The following is a 25,523-nucleotide window of genomic DNA, read 5'->3' as shown; positions in this document are numbered from 1 at the left end:
ACAGGAGCCAAAGTTTAAACTGGACTGTTGGGTTTTTTTTCCTTTCTCTATCTATTCCTTATAGCTTTACCGAATGGGTGTGATTTTTTTTTTCATTTATATTGGCTTAGTGTAAATACCAGAATTCAGAAGGCAAACAAATGCAGCAAATAATAAATTAAAGAGGCTACTCCCTGCTCCAAATCACCGTTTGAATAAAAAATATAAGCAGATGGGGGCTTCCCTGGTGGCGCAGTGGTTGAGAATCTGCCTGCTAATGCAGGGGACGCGGGTTCGAGCCCTGGTCTGGGAAGATCCCACATGCCGCGGAGCAACTAGGCCCGTGAGCCACAACTACTGAGCCTGCGCGTCTGGAGCCTGTGCTCCTCAACAAGAGAGGCCACGATAGTGAGAGGCCCGCACACCGCGATGAAGAGTGGCCCCCGCTCGCCACAACTAGAGAAAGCCCTCGCACAGAAACGAAGACCCAACACAGCCAAAAATAAATTAATTAATTAATTAATTAAAAAAAAAATATATATATATATATAAGCAGAGGTTTTTGTTCTTGCTTTAAGGTGAATTTCACCACCCCCTTCCAAGAGGAATTTCTCTTTCTGCCTCCTATTCCTTCTCTCCTTCCCGCATGCCCCAAATATACATATCCTCAGAAAGTCCATGTTCCCCTCTAACCCATAACAAAGAATTAGATGCAGCATTACCGTGGATCTAGGAAACACCCAGCTCTGCAGAGCTCAGATTCAGCTGATTAGAATCAGGCAGCAGCTGTTCCAGTGTTATGACCACGGCTGAGAAGGCACATATGTAAACTTCCCTCTTCCTGTCAAATGACTGGCTTGCAGAGAGAGGATGGTCAGGCTACATGAAGTCGCAAAAATAAATATATAAATAAATAAATAAATTTTTAAAAGGTCTGGGCCAGCTTTGCTGGAGACTATCTGGGTTAGCTGTCAGAGCTTTCACCTGAGGGCAGCCAGGACTTCCCAGCAGCGAGCTCTTGGGAGCAGACTGGAGGGGTCTTTCTTAAACTGTGGGTTATGACCCATTTGTGGGTAGCGAAATTGATTTACTGGTTCAAGACAAGGTTTCTTTCTTTCTTTCTAAATGAAATAAAACTGAATAGAATAAAAAAGAGAAGAAGCAGGAGTACATTAGCATAGTAAGAGTAATCACTCTTTCATGAAATTTTCTTTTCAGATGCACGCGGGTCATACTCCAAAATGTTTCTAAATGTAGATGCACTGGGTCTAACTCTAAAATGTTTCTTACTGTGAGTCACAGTGAAAATTTTGAAGGCTGTCCTGCCCTGTGTCTTACACTATCTTGGAATCGACACGAGTTCTGAGTAATTATGACTATTTCATATAACCATTATCTATGGAAGCTTGCCTGAGGTCATGCTGGGCTACAGAGGGAAGTTCTGGAGGACAGTTGGTAATGTTTGGGAATTACAAATTAATTTTTAAAAATTTTTATTGAAGTATAGTTGATTTACAATGTTGTGTTAGTTTCTGGTATCCAGCAAAGTGATTCAGTTATACATACATCATATTCTTTTTCATATTTTTTCCATTATGGTTTATTATAGGATATTGAATATATTTCCCTGTGCTATACAGTAGGACCTTGTTGTTTATCTATTTTATATATAGTAGTTTGTATCTGCTAATCCCACACTCCTAATTTATCCCTCCCTCACCCCCTTTCCCCTTTGGTAACCATAAGTTTGTTTTCTATGTCTTGAGTCTACAAATTAATTTTTCAATGTTTTGTTTTCCTTGGTGTTTACTTTTCAAGAGCAAAAGTAGCACACATGCCATCCCTACAAATCTCCTGCTTCGCCAGTTTTTCCATAAAGAGGAGACGGCATCCACCCTCTCCCCCTTGAGACCGATCTTTATAAAACAGAAGCTTAGAAGCTATTGCACTGCCCACTCACTGTTGACCACAAGGAAACCATTTAATGGGCTAGGGCCTTGGATTTGTTTTCCCATCTGTTCAATATTTGACTCTGATTGAATTTTTAGAGTCCTCTCCACACCCTACCACTAACTCCTCTCATATAAATGCATTGAATATGAACATTTTATAATGTTCACTGGGAAAAAAAAAATTGGATGTGGATTTAGTTTAACTACCCACAGCTGAAACAAACATTCCCCAGAAAGGAAAAGCTGAAAGGAAGCTTTGTCACAGCTCACCTTGCATCAATAATATACTCATTCTGTTAGGTGAGAAAATGTGACAATAAAGAAGCAGTATCTTAAAAGTGTACAGCTTCACCTGATGTTTACATTTTAGGTCCTCATAGTGGCCAATAGCTCAGTACATCTCATCTCCCTCCCCAACAAATCTCTCACATGATGATGTGTCAATGAAAAAGATTTGATTCTGAACAAAAGGGATAAATTATAGTAATGAGAAATGAGAGCAACAAATTTAATACTGAGACATTTCTCTTACATTCATTCACCCCTTCACGAACTTCCTGAATTCTCAATAATGAGAAATTCAAAGAAAGGCTTATTCTATTCTTCACCCCCAGTGGCAAAGAGGGGCACCTTTGTGGACCCTAACAAAAAGTCTATTGAAGTGATCTCCTTCCTTCTCTCATTGGGTAATTGGGCTGGAAAGTCTGAGTAGTGATGGCTTTGGAAATACTAAAATCAAGTCAACCCACAAAATAATTTAGTACTTAGCAATCTTCTCTCTTCTCTAAGACAGGCCAAAATCTCTTGCAACGAAACCCTGCAAAAGTCCAGCCTTCCTTGCTGCAATAAAATCTAACTATGGCTTGCAAATTTAATAAAATGTGGGTCATCTTAGCTTTGAAATATTTTTGAAGAAGCAGTATTCCACTTTAAGTTATTTGTGTCATGGTCGTCCCTGCAAATGCTCACAGGGACAAAGGTAAAACCAAACAAGCCGGTTCTGGAACAAAAATGGACTTCTCCCGGGTGGCATAATAGCAGTATTAGAGCATGATTAGTCTTATTAATGGGAAGGAAAAGGAAGGATATACGGGTAATTAGGGCTCAAGTGCTCTTCTCTGTGAGAGCAAATAAAAATCTTCCTGCAGCTGGAGTTGTATATATAATGAACATGAAAAATGAATATTGGTGTGAGAGAGAAATAAAAAACACAAACCCAGGTAAAAGGGATTCATCATTTGCTACTGGAAGCTCTCACCTCAGCCTCTCAAACGGACTGGATTGAGCTGGATTCTAGATGTACCAGATGTAATATGAATGTGGATGTAGCTAATTTAGGGTACCAAAAAATACAAAATTCTGAAGAAGACCGATAATGACTGAAACTCTTGAATACCAATCCTCAAAGTGTAACACACCTTTTGTTGGCTGTATAATCTTAAGCAAGAGTTTTAACCAGTTCAAAAGCACATCCCCACTAACCTATCTCATTAGGGTAATGATGAGGATTATGGGAAATAACGAACATAAAACAGCCCAACATTGGGCACATATTAACCACTCAATAAATATTACCTATAAATCATCAAAGAGATAGTTCTAGTAAGCAGTATTTTCCAAACTTACTGGGTCTTTTTGGCCCCAGAGCATTTAGAATTCCACAGAAATTGAGAAATGTTCTAAAGTACACTCATACTAGTCAAACTCTGCCAAAAGTACTCTTTGGGACTTCTTATTTGACATGTTAACACTGTATCTAATCAATATTTAAAAGACATCTGGGAGTAATTGGGGAGACAAAGGGAAAGAAGCTTTCTGGTTTTTTGTTTGTTTTTAATAGACTAAGAGGAGTACAATACCCAACAAAATATATTAGAACAAAATCTCTATGACTTTCTTATTTATGCACCAAGAATGCCATTAGCGCCACTGAAGCTCAATTAATAAGGTGCCATAGCTGCTCTGCAAACATGAAACCTGGGTCTGTTTCCTTTTAAACTTGGTAGTCTAGGGCTTCCCTGGTGGCGCAGTGGTTAAGAACCCATCAGCCAATGCAGGGGACATGGGTTCGAGCCCTGGTCCAGGAAGATTCCACATGCCGCGGAGCAACTAAGCCCGTGTGCCACAACTACTGAGCCTAAGCTCTAGAGCCCACGTGCCACAACTACTGAAGCCCGTGCACCTAGAGCCCGTGCTCTGCAACAAGAGAAGCCACCACAATGAGAAGCCCGCGCACCGCGAGGAAGAGTAGCCCCTGCTTGCCGCAACTAGAGAAAGCCCGTGCGCAGCAATGAAGACCCAACGCAGCCAAAATAATAAATAAATAAATTAAAACAAAAAAAAACAAACAAAAAACCTGGTAGTCTAAAGCCCTGCACTAGACAATCTACGAGGCTAATATAAAGTTTTTAGTTATTTTCCCTATTATTTACCTCTTTTGGTTAAGTATTTTGTACTCGACATTTGCTTTATGACTAATGTTGAGTATATTACAATTAGTTCTCAGTGGTTTTTTTAAAAAAAATTTTTCTAGTAAATATGCAAAAACAAAGAGTCTTTTCACAGAACATGCTATTGATAGTTAACTAGGAGTTGAGTCATTGAGGGAAGACAAGACTAAGGCCACCGCTATTAAGATCAGAGTACTCTAGGTTGTAGCACTCACTGGATATTGTTTTAAAAAAAAAAAAAAAAGCTATCACAACGAAAGGATGATGTGTTCTTTTCCATATCTGTAAACATCCTAGTGCTGGTGTTATATTCAACAGCAAAACCTTAGTGGCATCCATTTCCATTTCAGCCAGACTAACTTGTTTCATTACAGATCTTCACTCTGGCATTAAGAGGTCATTTGCTGGATCCTTTGGGCAGCTTAAGAGCTTAAAGCAGGAAAAAACAACCAATGGCAGGGTTGCTAACATTGTTCCATAAATGCCCTTTTCACCTCCTCTTTCCCCATTCTTTCTCCACTTCTTCTCTATTCATATTACATTTCCACCTCAATTTCTCTTCCACTCTTTTTTTTTTCTACCGTGCCCACACCAAGAGTCCACCAGGACAGCACAGGAAACCTGAAGGATTGTCCGACCACACAGAACTGCTACCGTACCTAGGGAAGCACACAGAATTTGGAGGGACTTCATTTCACAACATTCTTTATTTATTTATTTTTTTACTGATCATATTATGTAGCAACTAAAAAGAGGAAAAATCCTAGCAACTTGCCTATTACGTCTCCAGACATTGTCAAGTGTCCCTTGGGGGATAAAATTAACCCCTCAGATGAGAACTACTATTAACCCACCAAATATTCCCAGCCCATTTCTTCTTAGTAATTCTTTCAACCTAGGACCCAACCTCTCTTCTGGTTAAACACCTCCTACTCCTTTAAACTTGCCACGCAGGATCGTTATTTCATATCTTTTTGGCACTAATTAAAATGATTGCAATATTATTGGACTGTATCAAACAACACTGCTTAGAGAAGAATATAGACTATGGATACCTAAAGTGGTTGACGATAGCGTTTTTTAATAGAAACTTAACGTAAGCTGCTTTATATAATTGTAAATTTTCATAAGTAGTAAAAAAGAACAGATAAAATTCACATTTTTTATTGTCTTCAAAGCCCAGTGTGTACTTTACACTTAAAGCATATCTCGGCTTGTATCAGCTGCACTTTGAGTGCTCAATATGTGGCTAGTGGCTCCCTGACTATAATACATGTCAATGACCATGGGAAGGAGGGAGGAACAGATCAAAAATTATACACCTAATATATAACAAAATAGATTTCTAGTATATCAAGCACTGATTTTTCCACAGTGGTGGCTACATTAACTTATATTATATGCCTCCTTGGAAACTTATCAAGTGTATAAAACTGATCACTGTACCCCCAAGAGCCTGTAAGAGGGGGATTAGTCTTACTGGCCCATCTGATCACAACAAGGCTGAGATTCACACCGTAAGCACCACTCCTCATGGAGCAACCCTTATAAAATAAAGTGCAAATTGCTCAATGCACAGTAAAATAAGAGTTTGTTTACACATCTAGAAAGATTTACACCAACATGCTAAAAGCAATTACATGCAAGTGCAGGGAATTACAGGCAATTTTTATTTTCTTTTTCTCTTGATTATCTCTTGTGGACTCCACAGAGGCAGTGCCATCCCTAAGTAGCTTTTTGCAAATGGGGAGAAGGGAGGACAGTGAGAATGAGTTAGGCCCTAAAATGCCTGTGTGATCCCACACAACTAAGAGTTACCCTGTGCCCCTTCAGGTTCTCACTGGCCCACCCACTAAGCATTCATTTACACGAAAACCTCTGTATAATTAATTGAACCTAATACCTAACTCTTTTATACATAAAAATACAAAGTATATCTTATACTGTCTTAATGTATACGAAATTTTCTCAAAATATAACCACTGTGTAAATCAAGGGACAAACAGTTCTCTGTTTTGTTGGGATTCTACCAAAATTTGTTTACCAAGTCAGAAAATTCAAGCACTGCAGGCAAGATCACTTGTGATAATTAAGTCACTGATACAGTACAGTACCAATATGTTTTCTGTTTTCTAAGACATCAAAGATTATTATATGTGTGTGTGTGTGTGTATAGGTATATATTTTTATACAAACATTTGTTACTTCATTACATCTTCTAGTGTACTCATGCCCAACTACACTAGATTATATTACATTTGTCTATACATACTATTTTAATTATATGACATATTTAATTACATATTATTTTCAGAGAATTTTCTCTTCATTTCAGATAGCGAATTATATTGAATTTTTAAAATTTATAAGAAAGGTATGGTGTGTATAAGTTGCACTCCAAGAAAATCAAGGGACATTATCAAATATGTATAAAAAGGGGATGTTCACATGCAAAAAAAAAAAAAAAGAAATCTAGACACAGACCTTATACCCTTCATAAAAATTATTCAATTAACAGATCACAGAACTAAATGTACAACACAACACTATAAAACTCCTATTAGATAACATAGGAGAAAACCTAGATCACCTCACTGAGTATGGCAATAACTTTTTAGAGGCATGATCCATGAAAAAAATAATTAATAAGCTGGACTCCATTAAAATTAAAACTTCTGCTCTGTGAAAGATAATGTCAAAAGAATGACAAGACAAACCACAGACTGGGAGAAAATATATGCAAAAGACTTATCTGATAAAGGACTGTTATCCAAAATATACCACGAACTCTGAAAACTCAACAATAAGAAAACAAACAGCCCAAATAAAAAATGGGCCAAAGACCTTAAAGACACCTCAATAAAGATAGAAAGATGGCAAATAAGCACATGAAAAGATGCTCCACATCATACATCATCAGGGAAATGCAAATTAAAACAATGAGACACCACCACATACCTATAAGGACGGCCCAAATCCAGAACACTGATAACACCACATGCTGGTGAAGATGTGGAACGCTAGGAACTCTCATGCATTGCTAGTGGGAATGCAAAACGGAACAGCCGCTTTGGAAGACAGCTTAGCAGTTTCTAACAAAACTAAACATACTCTACCATACAATCCAGCAATCACAATCCTTGGTGTTTACCCAAAGGAGCTGAAGGAGCTGAAAACTTATATCTACACAAAAACCTGCACATGGATGTTTATAGCAGCTTTATTCATAATTACCAAAACTTGGAAGCAATCAAGATGGCCTTCAGTAGGCGAATGGATAAATAAACTGTGGTACATCCAGACAATGAAACATTACTCAGCACTAAAAAGAAATGAACTATTAAGCCATGAAGAGACACGAAGGAACCTTAAATGCAAAATACTAAGTGAAAGAAGCCAATACGAAAAGGCTATATACTGTATGAATCCAACTACATGACATTCTGGAAAAGGTAAAACTATGGAGGTGGTAAAAGAATCAGTGGTCGGCAGGGGTTGCAGAGGTGGAGAGAGAGGAATAGGTGGAGCTCAGAGGACTTTTAGGGCAGTGAAATACTCTGTATGATACTGTAATGATGGATACATGTCATTATACATTTGTCCAAACCCACAGGATGCACACCACCAAGAGTGAACCCTAACGTAAATTACGGACTGGGGTGATTATGATGTGTCAATGTAGGTTCATCAGTTATAACAAATGTACCACTTTGGTGGGGGGGATGTTGATAATGGGGGAGGCTATACATGTGTTGGGGCAGGGGGTATATGAGAAATCTCTGTATCTTCCTCTCAATTTTGCTGTGAACCTAAAAAACAGCTTTAAAAAAATAAAGTCTTAAAAATGGGGGGAGGGGAGGATTGCTAAGTCTGATAGGACTAAGAACAAACTAGTTTACAGTAAGCCAAACAATACACAGTATACTCATCCTACCCCAAACAGTTGTGAGCCACTTACCTTCCATACTAGGGGAAGGGAAAGCAATCATCATTAGCACAGGAAGAATCATCACTCCATCTACCATTGTACAACTGTGGAGGGAAAAAAAGAGATATCAGTAAAACAAAAAAATTTAACTGTAGGATGACAAAGTAAATTAAGCATACCATCTTCAAACTGCCGTTCAAGGCCTTTCTTACAAATCCCCCTCACATATGTTGCCTTATTTCTTAGTACATTTAAACATATACCCTTTACATGGATCTAAATAAATCATCTTAAAGAGTTAATCAGATTTACCTCCTACCGGTGGTCACTCTGAGGCAACTTTCTCTGAGTCTACCCACTTACAAAGAACTCAAAAGGGACATGAAAAATTCTCAGCTATAAGGCCAGGCATTCCTAAAGGACTTTCAGTTTGAATTTTATTTTATGCCACCGAATGCAAAATTGGCACCGAGTTAAAACCTCTAAGAAGCACGAATAGACTGTTCTAACACGATGTTAAAGATTAAGTGACTGAATAATCCAAACCAAATTACTATGTTTGAGCCTTCCTTTAAAAGGATTAGAGGTGAAGCAACCTACATCATCATACAGCCCCAAAAAAGAAAAAAAATAAAACAAAACACAAAACTGTAACTTATCCCTTATCTATGGCAAAGCAATGTATTCTTACATTAACCTCAAATTTAACAAAGCATAGACACAATCAAGATATGAAGAAATCATATAAAATCTTAATATATGAAACTATAACAGAGAGAAAATAAGATACTTGATATAAATTTTAAGTTGATATTGCCCTAAAACTACACTGGTAGAAGCTCAATGTTCTGAGTCAAGGGGTTACAACAAAGAACTTTTCCATCTGAATAATTCCTATAAAATTTTGGAAATATGATGACAGTTTGGCTATAATAATTCTTTATTACAAAGAATAATTTTAAAAAATTAAACCTTGAACTAGTTGCAATTTTCTGGATGGTAAAACAAACAGAAAACGGGTGAAGTTCTTTAGTGAATAGGTTCATGTGCTATCTTACTCTTAGAGCTTCAAAGAAAAGAGCAAAAGCCCACTGCTATCTAAGCTGTTTGGAATGGACACCTTCTGACTCATCTTCTTAAAATCAGTTTTTTGGTTAGTAGTCTGACTGTTCATTACCTGCACCTCTATTCTATCTTACCATCCCTCACTTCAATTTGTCCACAACTATATTTCAGACTAACCCTTCTCTAACAGCAAGGTGAGGGAAGGGGGTAAAGGAGAGTTTAATGGACCTTCCTTTTACATTTTTAAAAGCACATGGAACTTGAGTGACTCCCTTTCTCCTGTTGCTGTTGTTATTATTACTGTTATTTCCATGTTCACATAGATCTTTTCTAGAGCAAGCCCTTGTTTGATATAAATGCAAATGCCTCACTTCACCCTGGAACCCTCATAAGCAGATACTGACCCCTGCATCACCATCTCATCTCTGTGCCTTTGAACAGAAACGCACTGTTGGTTCCCTCCACCCCCGATGCCTTGAGCCTCCCCCTCCACCTCTCTCCTACCCAACTCCCTCTTCCTGTCATTCACGATCTAGCTCAAAAGGCAGATGCTTGGTGCAACACCTCTCCATCAGCAGTGATTTCAACCCCCCAGCACTGGTCTAACACCACTCCGAATCAATCATCTGTCTATGTCAATCTCCAGCACTAGCCTACTTGCCCCTAAAAGGGGTGCATGCATCCAAGGGCCACACAAGACAATGCATTAAATTATGGGATGAAAATACTAAAACTTGTATCTTATAAAAACTGATTTAATCTAACAGAGTGATAAATAACTTGATCCTTTATTTGGTCTCTGTCTCAGCCCCTTACGACAGTCTACTACAAGAGGTATCTTGCAGAAGAAGTGGGAGTTACACAATGTGAAAGAGTGGACATTGTTTGCTTATAGAATACAGCCATGTGCTATACTCTTGAGGGTTTACTGAAGTGGAATTACAGGTTGTAAGGGCTAGATATAATGAAATGAGCCCTCCCCAAATTGCAAGTGTTCTAAATCCACTAAAGAAACTACAGATTGAATATGTTATTAATGAAAGTACCAGAGAAGAGTAAGAAAATGGTGAAACTGATAATGGCTATTCCTAGTGGTTCTTTGTTAATCAGTTTAAAGAAAAGCAATTAACACTCAGTTCACTGTGACACGAAGCAGGCTCACCGAATTCAGAACTTAAAAATACATTAAAAACTGATTTGCAACCGGTATCATAAACAATAAACATTATCCTGAGTAGCTTGAGATTTTCGTCAATACAATGTCATTACCGTTAGCCATACCTCAAATATTTCATCTTAAATCTTTTTAAAATTTCTATTTTATGTATGTCTGATAACACATAGTTTAACTTTATGTAAAACTTACAAGCAACATACATATTGAGGGTACACACCCAAAAAACTTCTTAACTGATGGGATATATCATTAAAAGCCTTTGAAAAGTATTGAACTATATCTCAGTCTTATCTTTGAATTCCCAGTCCGTCCATCCTTCCTTCCTTCCTTCCTTCCTTCCTTCCTTCCTTCCTTCCTTCCTTCCTTCCTTCCTTCCCTCCCTCCTTCCTTCCTTTCCTTCCTTCCTCCCTCCCTCCCTCCCTCCCTTCCCTCAACAACTATTGAGAGCCTGCTATGTACTAGAAATTAGAAACTTAGAATGATAAAGATATACAAACATGGTCCTTACCATTACAGAACTTACACAATCTATCTATGGTGGTAGTCAAATAATCATCCAAAAGACTGCACAATTAAAAACTGAATTAAGTGTTATGAAGAAACATGGTTAAATAAGACTGCTAACAAAACACTTTAAGATTTTTTGGAGGGTGGAGGAGCTTCCCTGGGTAGATTATATATAAACAGGAACCAGAAAGGTGAGTAGGAGGTACTACAAAAAGGATAAGAGTATGTGAGCTCTTGTGTGTGTGTGTGTGCGTGTGTGTGTCTGTGTGCGCGCGTGTGTGTGTGCGCGTTTGTGTTGGGGTGGGGAGCACTCTGTGGTGGACACAGGAGGGCATTTAAGGAAAAAGGCACAGCTTCTCGGCTTCTACAGGGGTCCTGTGGCCAGGGGAAGCTTGGTGTTTCCTGAGGACTTAAGGCATATTTCACATGTGAAAAAAACACCAGGCTAGGACATAGAGAGCCTAGAGAGAGGAGTTATAAGGAGAGAAAACCCAAGAAGGCTGGAGAGGTAGCCCCTGGCCAGAACCTGGGTAAAACATGGTAAGCCCTAGTAAGCCCCCTACTCACCTCCCTACATTCGCTGTTGTCAAGGCCCCTCTCCACCCCGTTCTCCCAGGCACACCAACTAGCCAGCTCCCTGCCTATCTCTGGACCTCTGTATATATGAAGTTCCCAGTGACTGAGCCCTTCTTTCAGGACCCAACCTGGCAAATTCCTATTCAACCTTCAAGCCTCAACTTAAATGTCACTTCCTTCTAGAAGCTTGCCTAAACCCTCATATGCCCTCATTACACTCTCATATACCACTTTGTTAATTTTTATTTATAGCACTTATCATAATTAATAATTACATATTCATGTTTGAGTGTGTGCTTTTGAACATATGTCTCCCTCACTAGACTGTAAACTTAATGGTAGTAAAATCTATAGTCTATTTTGTTCATCGCTACTAGAGCCAAGTAGGTGCACATTTAATACTCGTTGAATTCAAATTCTCCCTGAACTAATCGGCTCAATTTAACTTTAATTTCCAAAGAATTAGAAGTTACCCACCCCCCTACCTCCCGTAACACAAAAGCACATACACACCTGCAAAGGAATAGCAGGATTAAGACATTTATCATCTCTGTTAACTTTAATCTCTAGAATCTAGTTCAGGTAATAATAAAAATCAGCAGTTAACAAGTTTCAAGCTCCGAAATCAAGAATCCTTTCACTATTTTAAAAAATAATTCTAAAAGACAATCACCATTGACAATTCTTCCTGTCACAAAGCCAACAAAAGCCCATGCCCCTGAACACCTTTTAATTGATTATTATTGTGCAAGCAAAATTAAAACAATAATTTAGGCTCCTAAATGGAAAACAGGGGGAAAAGAAGGAGTTATAAATTCAGGCTTCCAAACTAATCTGCTGTTTATAGATAGATAGCTCAAAATCTGCCAAACATCTTTGGGAAAAAACATGTCAGCAGCATTTACTGGTTGCCATTCTGTTCAGTGTCTGGAGCGTCTCTGCTGACCAGTTAATTCAGCTATTAAAAATGGTACTTTCAAAACTAAAGGGAAAAGAAATGTAGAGAGGAGAATGTTCTGGAATAAATTTCCTGATCATATTTTACATATAAAGAACATCAATATGCTGAAGTCCCAACTTGAAGCCCCAAGGATCTATTTCGAATTTTTAAATATACTAAAAAGGAAACATTGTCTTTAGAAGTAGTTTTCAACTCCCTTGCGCTCAAGTATTTTTGGCTAAGGAGTTTCAGATGTGGGCTGGCCAAAAAGATGAACGGGTAGTGGGAAAAGAGAGTGGCAATAATTCAATAGTTCAGGGATGCTTTACTCCAGTAGTTTTTAAAATTTTTGGTCTCAGAATCTCTTTATACTCTTGAAAATTATTGAGGACTCTAAGGAACTTGTCTATGTAAGTTATTTCTACCAATATTTACTCTATTAGAAATTAAAATGGAGAATGTTTTAAATACTGTATTTGTTTTGAAATAACAATAAACATATTACCCTATTTTTTCTAAATTAAAAAAAGAACTGTATTTTCCCCCACAAAAAGGTGTAATGAGGAAAGTGGCATCACTTTGCATTTTTGCAAATCTCTATAATGTTTGGCTTAGTAGAAGGCAACTGGATTCTCATATATGATTCTGCATTCAATCTGGAACGACATGTTGTATCAGCTGAAGAAAGGAGAATCCAACTTCGTACATGAAGACGTACATGTGACTGGAAGAAGGACCTTGTGGAACCCCTGAGAAAGTCCTGGAAACTCCAGAGGATCTCAGACCATGCTTGGAGAAGCACTGCCTTACTCTTAAATGATCAGTCCTTCTACCATACCAGGTAACCAGATGGTACCAGATATTTCAGGCTGAGCATTGGCTCGATACCTGACAAAAATGTTACAGCTCCACAGGTTTAGAAATCTCTTTAAACTCTCTAACATCAAGGAAGTCAACAATAAGTCTAGTGGTCAAGGGAGAAGGCATCAGATATCTATTTCATGTAGGAATAATACTTTATGTGCACAACGAAATATTTTTTAAATGAGACATAAAACTGTGATCAGAAGGTACTCCAGCGTCCATCTCCTTTAGGTCCAACCAAATCCTTTTGCAATATTTTAAGGCCAAAATCCCTGACTGCAAAAACTCATAGGCTACTGCGGGTTACAGAATATTATCTGAAGCGTTTGGAGTACAAATTTTTGCCCCAGTATATACCACCTCCTTTCTGTTCTTGGATAAGGCCCTCTAGCCCTGGTAACTGATCTTAATATTTCAGACACAAGGCAAAGAGCTATGCAGAAAAAGGTTAGGGACCTAGGGTCTTAACTAAGGTACCCTCTTTAAATCAGTGCCATCTTTTACAGTGTCTCAGGACTACTCACCTGGGAGATAGAACAGTCCCATGATATTGTACTCCAAACAGGCATACCACCAGGGCAAAACAGAGCTGCTTTCCAAATCCTATGGTACTTTTCAAACTCCATTTATAGATCAGACTGACATCCAGTTAGGGAGCTGGCGTTTAGCTCAATTTTTAACACATGTGGGCTTGAGACCAAGTTTGGCACTTCTTTCACTCATCACAGTTTTACAACTGGATAAAGCCACAGATATACTGCAATACATCCCCCCAAAAATCACAAAGCATTTTGATGTCAATCACAGAATAACCAGGAGTATAATGCACTTCTATATTCAACCTTTAGAACTCATATTAAGCAATCCAGTTGATAATGTACTATAAGAATAAAAGATATTTCTAAAACCTAAACTTATGAACAGCAAACAACTTGTTATCCGTATGCTGAGGATGAAAGCAAAGCTGTAAGATGAACCCTGAGATTCTTTCCCATCAGAAAACTCTACAAAATGTTCATTTGTCTGGCCTGGTGGCCTAGACTCATTTGGTTTGTCCATTTGTTCAACACATAATCTACTGAGCACCTACTCGTTCAATAGGGACTTTCTTGATACTCTGCTCAATTCAACTTCTAACACTCTCCAAGTTAGAAAGAATCTTGAAAGATGGATTGTATATTCACCCATCCCTATTTTGAATGACTTTTTCACCATCCACGTGAAGTCGCTCACTCACCGTTGGTGAGGACTATCACAGGTGTTCCATGACAGTTTTTTTCTTTATGTCTCTTTTATATGGCCTATGCTATGCCTTCCATAAGAAAAAAAAATCTTTCTCTTTAATATAAAAGGTAGAGGCAAAGCAGAAAAGAAGTAGAGTGATTCTGCTTTCCCTTAGTTATCTGTCAACAGCACATCATTATTACAGTAACAGTAGTGCCACTTACTTAAGCAGCCAGGCACTGTGCTTAGGGATCCTATATATTATCTCTTTCAAGCTCTCCCCAAAACACTCTGAAATAAATACTCATATTAATCCCAGTTTACAGATAAGAAAATGGGTAGGTAGAAGTACCTTGCTCAAGCACACAAAGTCAAACCCAAAGCCATGTGACCAGAGTTCAGGTCCTAATTACCAAACACTCACAACCTTCATTAAACCAGCCAGCCATAGTTTAGCTTCCTAAACTATGGAACTAACCATAGTCTTCCTTAACATTTTATCCAAGCTTCAACACGTGCGCTTTACCCATCTTGATTTTCCTCTCAGAAAACAATCTTTACTCATGGTTATTTGGGCCACCTTTCAATCATGCCCTCTTTCCATTTCTCTAAGCTCAAAATTAATTTCATACACCCTGTAACCTCAGATTATCTCCCCTGCCCCTGGGGGGGAAAAAAAAAAAATCTTGATGTGAAAGGAAAGACAAGCCACGTTGCTAGTACACAAGTGGTTGCTACCTCCTCCCTCCCATCCCCATTCTTCGGTTCTCTTGTGACGCATCATAAAATAAAAACAGAAATTAGCGTTAAGTCGGGCACATCTGGGGGGCAAATTAGATCCAGCAAGACAGACTCTAAACATACAATCTTGAGGGAAGGTATACTTACAACCACCACCTCCAAGGGGGACAAAAATCAGCCATTATGTGACAATAGTTATGTCTCTTCTATGCTCAACAAGCAGAGAGAGAACCCAAGGACAGCTTGCTCCAAACTACCTGGGCCTTTGGAAAGGGTGGAGAGAGACATGGGCTGTCAGTTATAGCTGCAAAGAAAGGCTAAACCAAAGCATCATACCATATAAGTTAAGTCAGGGTCTTTTCTCCAGTTCACAAATGACCTGTGAAATATTTTTAACACCCCACTCTGTCTCAACTGGCAATGTGCAAGTTGCCAGGGCTTGGTTTTATATAGACTTCACTGCTGCGGGAGGGTTTCTGGTGGGGTGTTACTTTCAGAATATTAGCATGTAATTTGATCTTTCAAGATAGATGAATACAAATAGCTTCTTGGACAAGTCCTATAGAACTGAAATCCAGCCCCTGGATCAGTTCATCCTGTAGTTAGAGAAAATAATTACAGATTATTTCAGGAAAGAAAGGGTTTTGACTGAAAGAGTTACACTACAAACATTCCAGCTGTGACAGATGGACCCAAGATTTGGTTTGGAAAGGCCAGGAAAAGAATAATATAATCTGGTTTAAAAAAAAAAAAAAAAAAAAAAAGGCAAGGGTAGGTACATGAGGCTTAAGTGAATGAAAATAAGTAAAAGGATAAGCTACCATGTAAGAACCAAAGAAACCCCAGTAGACTTATTTTAATTGTATACAGGACGAAACTGACTTTGCTACACTCCTACCAAATATAAAGATAATAACTTAGCTAAGCTTCTGAGATTCCAATGTTTTGATCACCCACGGCATGCCTTACTGGTATCTCAAGTCTCGGTTTTATTTTGATGCGCTTGACTACACGGAAACTGTCCCTCGTTTTCCACCTCATTCCCTCTGTATCAAATAGCCAGGGCTCTCCGCTTTGTTTCAACTGATAGGACCCATCATCTCCCAGCTGTTTTGTTCTATTCTCTTAGGCAGCTCAGGGCTCCTCTCCCTCCAGTTTACAAACTGGGACTTTCTTTTTTTTTTTTTTTTTTTTAACCTACTGGTAGAAAGGAACCTGTTATTCCCCCTACCCTCACCCCCAACTCCACTCCACCAGTGAAACTCTTAGATGAGTAACTGTGAAGTCCATCTAAAATCCCACCTCCTCCCAAAGCCCTCAGTTAGATGCCTTCTCGGCCCTCTGCTGCATTTCTCACTGCCTGCAGTTTCCCCTTTAGCCTAAGAGTGCAGACCCTAACCTATCCCTCCTGTTACCAGACAAATGGTGTCTCAGGCACTGCCATCTGACACAACTGTCCCAATTCTAAGGCTAATGTGACTAACGCGTTAATAATTTGAAGGGTGGGGGGGAAATTAAATAAAAAAGACGTCAGCACCAAGGAGGTATATTTCCCTCTCTCTCTTTTTAAAAGGGGGAGGCACTAGAGCAGATTTCTGTGGAGGTGAGAAAAACCACCCTTTATACACCAGCCTGACCAGAGCCCTTCTCATCCATACCCCACACACACTCAAGCCCCTTCCTGCCTCAGACCTCCCCACGCTCACCCCATAGTGCCCTGCCGTCTTCTTCACAGCACTTAACGCTGCGTGACACCTGTCACGGAGAGTGAGGTTTAAGGAATTTTTTACAGGCTGGCAAGGAAATGACTGGGGGAGAGGGCTGGTCCTCATCCTCAATGTAATACAGCTGCAACCAGGTATTGGAGATAAATTAAAAGATATCATTTGTAACCTGGATTTCAGTTTTCAAGGGTGTCATCCAAGAGAAGCAGCCAAACAAAGAGACGGCTGGCAGACTCTGGGTATACCAGACAACTCCCTGGTGGACAATATCCCATTTGGATAGGACTGCTTGGATCTCTAGTTGCAGACACCAGCTGATCTGCCCAGAGCCATCCCCAGTGACCTCTGAGACAGCTTCTGTAGCTGGAAAATACATCTCCTAGGAGTCAGGAATTGACATATTATCTCCCCCCACTCTGCCCCCCACTAGTCTCCTAACAGTTATTGAGCTATTTGGAAAGCCATGCTTCCGTGCCTATTAATAACCTTCAGAAAGAACCCTGAGGAAGTGTCAAGAGAAAAATAGATCTGGCTGATGGAAGCCAAAGACTCAATCAGAGGTTACAATTAGCAATTAATAGATTTGAAGAAAAAGAAAGTTGTAACATTTTCTGTATCATACGTTATCTGTTCAGGAAGCTTAAAACAAAATATTTAGCCAATGAATTCAAGGAATGCTGAGTCAAGAACACCAGTCTTCACAGAAAGAAACTCTTTTAAAGACCGCTTATCTATTTAAATAAACCAGCTACTAAGTTTATCCCCACATCAACAATTCCAGAGAATTTAGCCCGCCTGATATCATTAAACCCTTATAGTTATTTACATCGTTATAAAGTTTCTTCAGGTGACACCTTAAATAGCAACCAAATCAATCTATTCTAAAATAACTGAACAACTAATTAACATTCATCTTTAAATAGACTTTTCTTAGTGGTCTTTCTCCTCTCCCCTCCCTCAGTTAGAATGTGATTAACGGAATTCTCTCACAACTTCGCCTGAAATATGCTTTTGCCCCTGGAGCAGCTAAAGCAGAATCAGATAATTGTGGTATGACTCAACAAATGCACAGCTGTTCATTTAAATATATCCATCAAAAGTATAAATATGATCATGAGAAAGAAAATGAGCCGTGTACACAGGGTCAGTGTACAAGTGGAACAAGTTAGCATCGAAGTAACCACAACAGAAAACAAGGAGGAGGGGAAATAAGACAGGGAGAGGCTCTGATACCACACAGAAAGAGACCAGAAAACTTTCATAACCAAAACACCACCCACCCAAACCAAAACGCTCGGACTTCCCCGGTGGCGCGGTAGTTAAGAATCCGCCTGCCAATGCAAGGGACACGGGTTCAAGTCCTGGTCCCGGAAGACCTCACATGCCGCGGAGCAGCTAAGCCCGTGCGCCACAACTACTGAGCCCGCGTGCCACAACTACTGAAGCCTGCGTGCTTAGAGCCCGTGCTCCACAACAAGAGAAGCCACCGCAGTGAGAAGCCCGTGCACCGCCACGAAGAGTAGCCCCCGCTCGCCACAAGTAGAGAAAGCCCTCGTGCAGCAACGAAGACCAAACACAGCCAAAAACGATAAATAAATAAGATAAATTTATTTTTTAAAAAAATCAAAACGCTCAATTGACCTAAATTAGAAATTAATGGCATGTTAAAAGTAAAAATAAATGCACTCTACTAAGTGGGGAGAAAGAAACGAAATCCAGGAGACAGAAGATGCTCCCGAGTACACAGAAGTAGAAAGCCTACAGGGTAGAAATGATGAACCCAACCTGTTATGAAGAACAAAGACATGGAGGCAGAGAAAAACAGCAGGAACAGGGCACTCACCTCAGTGCTCTCCCCACAACCTTGGAAGTCAGACATTAGGAAATGCAGAAAATGCAGGGATCCCTCCAACAGTCAGTCCCAAAGCAAATAACTGGAAAGCACCACCCTGTACCAGGCAACCCCTCTTGGAGGTTCTACACGTCTAAGAGTGTCACCTGAACACGAAGAAAAGGAAACCAAAAAAGAGAAAACAGAATGTGAAGAGGAGCAGGAAGAGCGCTGAATAAGAAAAAAGGGCCAATGTCAGCCATGAAAACCCCACTCCTTCCTTCTTCCTCAGGGATGGGCCCAAAGGCCCAGTCAGAACTTGAGAAGCAGAGGTACCTCTGCAAAGACTTGAGTACCTCTCTTCCTTTAATGTGTAATTCAAAATATTAACAAATAGAAAGAACATCTAATTCATGATGACCATTTTCAAGCTTTCCCCAAACCATCAAAACTCAAGTGCTTGGCAAAAAAAATAACCTACCTGGTACTGGGGTGGGGGGTGCCCTAACCTCATGCTTGGCCCGACCACTCAGCCATCATCCTGCATAAGGAACCATTCACATCCTCCACATTTACAGGCAAACCTCTCTTACATTATTATAAGCAACCTCTATTTCAGCAACCACCACCTCCCTCGACCCCAAGTCCTCCCATATCAACCCTCTTCATACCCTCGCAGAAAACTTTCTAGAAAGAGCACTCTACAAAGCTCCTTCCACGTCTCCCCTCTCCATCCGGTCCATCACCAAACTGCCTCTGGCTAAGGTTCTAACTCTTTGTAACCTGACCTTATCCGTCAGATTCACAGGGGAGCTTCCTCAGAAGTCAGACTCTGAAGCCTCACCCACCAAGATTTGTATTTGATTGACCTGAGATGAGGCCTAGGAATCCCCCAGTCCCCCGGCAATTTGGGTGGTGCTGAGAATGCTGAGGGTGGCATCAACTGGTCCATTCCCTAGGGTCTTCCCTAGCTGGGATTCAGAGGCTCCATCTCTCTGCTATCTTTACTTTTATGGGTTGGATCTGCTTAGCTTCCTTGGGCGGGAGTTTCCTCTTCTGCCACTCATATCTTAAACACTGGTTTCCCTTGAGGCCTCACATCTCAGCCCTCCCTTCTTCTCATTCAAGATGCTACCCAGCTTCAAGGCCACTGAGCCAAATGGAACCACCCAGTTAGGATTCTTTACTCATTTTCCCCTTCCCTGACTATTCCTTCCTTATCACCTTCTTTCCCTATCGTTATGTCCTCATGTTTTCACTGTTTATAAAATTAATTTAAAAAAATTTTGCATAACAGGCATTTCAAGTTATGTTGAGAAAAAGGATAATAAACCCTATTTTTGACCTCCCAGTTTCAAAAATAAGCCACATCCTACCACTCAGTTCCAAAAAATAAGAAATCTTATTTCCTCTATTCTGCCCATTTTCTTCCTGATGTATTTTAATGAGAATCCCAGAACTCACATCATTTCACCCACAAATTCTTTAACAGATAAGGACTTTTTCTAAACATAACTATAAAGCCAACATCTCATCTAACAAAATTAAAAGTATTCCTCCTCCAAATATCATCGAAAAGCTAATCAGTGTTTAAATTTGCCCAGTTTTCAACAACATCCCCCACTCCTCCCCCTGAAAACTGTGAGGAGAATGGGGATAGCACACAAAGAGAGAATTGTTTTTCTCGCCTTTCAGTTACCATCACTAGTGGTGCGGTGTTGGGATTGTGGCGGTGTGGAGAATACTGTGTGGAAGACAGCAAATGCCTAACTATGGCCTATTCAAATACTATTGTTCCCTACTGTTCTGGAGAAACTAAATTTTCTGCGTGGAATAAGGGAGTTAGAGATGTAATTCAGAAAAGGTTAAGTAAGAACCACATAAACTGAATTTGAATTGGAAGCAACAGTATGAACTCACTGAGTATTTTATACATACATATTTCCTCTGTCCACTAAAAAGGCCTAGAAACAATGACCTACCGAGTAGCAGTGAGCATTCCGGATACCCAGACTGTGGGGTTAAACTACCATTTCCCACTAAAAGAAAGAGAACAAGTTGAATTGAACCATGAGTATGCAGTCACCAAATCCAGCCAGTTGGAAATTAGAGGTCGAATGGCTGGGTTCTTCAACAGGTAAATTGTAAGAAGAGGAAAGGGCTGGAGGGGGAACCTGAGGTTTAGGAGACTTCAAAGATGTAAAAAGATGTGCAAGACTAAACTACAGTGGCTAGGTATGCACAGGCAGGTGATAAGACCATACAGAAAGGCAACGAAGCAATTACTATAGAAGTCAGGAAAGTGGTTACCTCTGGAGAGAGAGAGGGACCATGACAGGCACGGGACATGCCAAGGGGCTCTAGGGAGGCCACTAATATTCTCTTGACCTGTGTGGTGGTCACAAAAAATATTTACCTTATAAAAATTAACTAAGCTATGTATATTTTGTGTGATATCTGTATCTGTGTTTTACTTTATAATAAAAAGGTAAAAAGGAGAAGACTAAAGAGGAATGTGTGTTGTTCAAAAAAAGGTGCAGACTAACACAAACACACACACACACACACACACACACACACACACTCGGAGGAAGTAACAGCATTGCATATCATACATATATGCAAAAAATTTGCCCAGGTTTGTGTTACAAATAAGTTTATATAATAACCTTCTGAAATGTCAACTATTTTTTACCTTCAGACAGGAAAACTGTTTTTTCAAGTTACAAGTTTATTAATTTTTAATAGAGAAATAGGCTTTACTTACCTAGTCATTATCAGAAATCAAGTATTAAACTAAAAAAGTAACACAGCATCTTATGATAAGTTGGTCCTTCCTCTCTCCTACTTCAATTACATAAGTTTCATGGGTCAAGGATATCGAAAGATTGGAGAGTCCAGATCAATGTTTCCCAAACACTGTGCAACATTATCACCAAATGAGAAAAATTAACACCATAAAGATGTGAAACCTCCCTCACAAAACTTATCTAGACATTTAACACAATCCCAATAATCATACTAACAGGTTTGCTTCTTAGCGGGGAGGGAGTGGTGACTACATATGATACTTTTAAAGTCCATATATTTTTCTACAAACCCCACACACACAAATAAATATGAAAATTCTGTAAAATGAAACTTTAAAGTTCTGTAAAAGGGAACTTAAAATAAATATGAAAATTCAGTAAAATGGAACTACCCCTACAAAAGAGAAAAAGAAGTATTAAGCTCCAAGAGTTTAAGAAAAAGAGTGTGATCCTACTACACACACAGGCAAAGAGATCAATTAAACTAAATGGATATCCCAGAAATAGACCACAATGTACATGGGAATTTATAATACAAAGGAAATCAAAAGAGAAAATTTGGGACTATTCAGTAAAATTGGAATGACTAGCCAATGGGACAGAGACTGCTTATTTTCCACTAAAATTCCTTCTTCACTTCTTCTTGGGCACATGCTGACCAGCACGGACTGCATTCTGCACACTCCCTCACAGCCAGATGTGCCCACAAGACTACGTTCTCACCAATGGAAGCAGGAAGTGACATGTGATCGCTTGCCCTGAACTTTCTCCTTCGTCCTTCACATGGAGGGAACCCAGCTATGGTAGCAACCCAGCTATGACCATGCAGATAACTACAGTGACAATTCCTAGAGCCACAGGACAGAAGGAACCTGACTCTCAATGACCAGTGGATACGGGCAGTTCTGCTGACTTGCTTTGCTCACACTGGAACTGTTAAGTGAAGAAAAAGGTCAACTCCTCTGTTCTTTGAACCATAGCACATTTCGGTCCCTTGGTTACAGCAACTCAGCCTTACCCTAATTAATAGAGCACCTAGAGAAAAATTAAGTTGGATTCATACCTAACATTCCAGATGGATCAAAGATTTAAGCCTAAAAAAAGAACCACATGACCCTACAAGGAAAGATAAGTTTTTAACTCTAAGAATGGAAAAGGTCTTTTAACTGTCATACAAAGTCCTGAAGCCACAAAAAGGTTGATTATATATTTATCTCTATAAATATTTTGGGGAGGCGGTGGGAGCCGGGCCGGGGGGTGGGGGGTGCCGCGTGGCTTGTGGGATCTCAGTTCCCCGACCAGGGATTGAACCCGGGCCCCGGCAGTGAAAGCGCCGAATCCTAACCACTGGACCGCCAGGGAATTCCCTCTATAACTAATATTTTTAAACGTCTTTTATCTACTGTCTCTTCCACTAGGATGTAAGTTCCATGGAGCAAGAACTGGGATCTATTTTCTTCACTATTGTATAACCTACTGCCTAGAATAAGTGCTTAATGCATAAGAGGCATTCAATAAATATTTGTTGAATGAATTGGTAAATTTAAGTACACAAAATTTTAAATAATCTACACTGCAAAATAATTATTTTTACACAAATGACCAAGTAAAATATCACACATCACAAGGAGAGAACGGGGGGTTGCTAATTTGTTAATGCATAGGAGCTCCTGTGAACTGATAATAAAAAGATCAATAACCCAACAGGAAAATAGACAAAGGACACTAACATAGAGGGAACAGAACCGGAAATACAAATGGCCTTTAAACTTATGAAAAGATGCTCAATGTCAATCAAAATAAGAAAAAATGCAAATTAAAGCTCCATTAAACTGTCATTTTTCACCTATAGGTTTGGCAGAGAAGAAATTATCAGTTTGACAATTATACTGTGATTGGCAAGGGTATGAGGAAGCAGGGTTTTCATCCATTGCTGGTGAAATCTAAAACTTTGCAAGCTCTATGAACAGAGCAATTTGGCAATATTTCTACCATAATTAAAATGTGCATATCCTTTGACCCAGCAATTCCACTATTAGAAATGGATCCTATAGATACGTTCACAAACATGTTTAAAATGATATATGTACAAGGCTATTCCCTACAGCCTTGTTCATGATAATAAAACTGGAAATGATCTATATGGTCATCAATATAGTACTGGTTAAATAAATTCCAGCCCATCTCTAAGTGGAATGCTTTTTCATTTGGGTAAAAAAAAAAAAAAGAGAAATTGCAATAATCATTAGATTATTGCTGGTATATGCCTGAAATCTCTGAAAGAATATATAAGAGATTGGTAACAATTGTTGTCTCCAGGAAGGGTAACTGGGAGACAGAGGGAGAAGGGAGACTTATTTTTCACTCTTTTTGTACCTTTTAAACCTTATAAACATTGATTATATTATTACCTTCCTAGAAACAAATATTTTATAAAATAATAACAATACAAATATTCATATCGGCCCCAGATATCTAAAAACTTGTCTGGTGATTCTCGCTGTCAACCACACTAGGAAGCTATTGAGCTGAACAATTTTAACCCTGTTTCATAATTAAGAATCACAGGGTTAACAATTAACTAACACCATCATCTCTTCCTCCTCCCTCAAATAAATATACGTGCAAAATAAAGTCAGTCTCTTAATTCCATCCCTGTTATTCGTTACTTTCTCTTAGAACTCATTCAACCTCATGCCACCTTAAATGGGCATGAAAATATCTCATAGTGCTCCAAGGATGGTAGCCAGAACTAACAACTATGCTAATATATTAACACAGCCTAGTGCCAAAGATGTTCCTTCCAGGCATCCAGAGGATGAAAACTTGACATAACTGACACCTTGGCAACAGCCCAAAGCTGTGCATTATCTGCCTTGGAAAATAAAAACTCACATCCTCAATGACTAAGAGTCCAAAGTCAACAGTCATGGCTTTTGTCTTTTCCCTAACGTGAAAGGTCTCCCCCCCACCATATCCCCCTTTAAATTTTAGGCTAACCCCATCACTTGAGGACTGATTGTTATTATGTTACAGCCATGTAAGGCACACTAAGAAGTCATTACTTATATTGAGATTCTGCTTAAAAGGGAAAATATCCAAAGCATATCAAGTGAAAGGAAAAAGCAAGTTGTAAAACCAAATGTGTAGCCACGTTCCATCAATTTTTAAACATAATTAATACACATAATTTGTGTGTCTATGAAAAGTTTGTATGTGAAAAATTGTGTGTTCCAAATTATTAGCTGTGGGTAAAAGAGAAAAGGAAGGGAGAAAATTTTATGTTTAGACTGCTTTGTACTACTTGAAATTAAACAATCAAAAATAAACTTTTACATAAAAGAATAAAATTTTTGAAAATAATAAATTAGACTTTCCTTAAAAAAGAGAGCACTTGACAGCTACTAGAGACCTTCCCCCAAAGCTCTGAACCTAAAGAGGCTACAGAGACCTCATGCTTCTGTCTCTATCTACAAGTTTCAAACCATATACAGGCAATCCCGACTTTTAACTCAGAGACACTCCCACAGACATTTAGCACTTCAGGCCTCCCCTCATAGAAACATCTTACACACTCTATTCTGAAGTTGGTATTTGTGTTACCCCCATAGCTTAACACAACCTTAATAGCATTTCATCCTGAGAGCGAGACTTCTTTACAGAGATTTCAAAGTACTCCAAGGAAGCATATTATGAAAATGTAGTTCTGGGAAAGGTAAAAGTATGGAGACAATAAAAAGATCAGTGGTTGCCAA

General features: G+C 39.2%; 1 protein-coding gene across 2 annotated transcripts in view; it reads right to left on the bottom strand.

Annotated features, from left to right (window-relative positions):
• Positions 1–25,523, bottom strand: part of ACVR1 (activin A receptor type 1) — a 125,737-nt gene that overhangs the window by 48,252 nt on the left and 51,962 nt on the right. For both annotated transcript variants that reach the window (XM_068545084.1, XM_068545085.1), the window contains one exon: positions 8,340–8,413. In XM_068545084.1, the coding sequence (XP_068401185.1) occupies positions 8,340–8,406 (67 nt within the window). In that variant the 5' untranslated portion in view covers positions 8,407–8,413. The remainder of the gene's footprint in view (positions 1–8,339; positions 8,414–25,523) is intronic.

Source organism: Eschrichtius robustus, chromosome 5, assembly GCF_028021215.1.
Source record: "Eschrichtius robustus isolate mEscRob2 chromosome 5, mEscRob2.pri, whole genome shotgun sequence".
NCBI lineage: Eukaryota > Metazoa > Chordata > Mammalia > Artiodactyla > Eschrichtiidae > Eschrichtius > Eschrichtius robustus.
The sequence above is the reverse complement of the archived record's forward strand: the minus strand, read 5'-3'. Positions and strand labels throughout refer to the sequence as shown.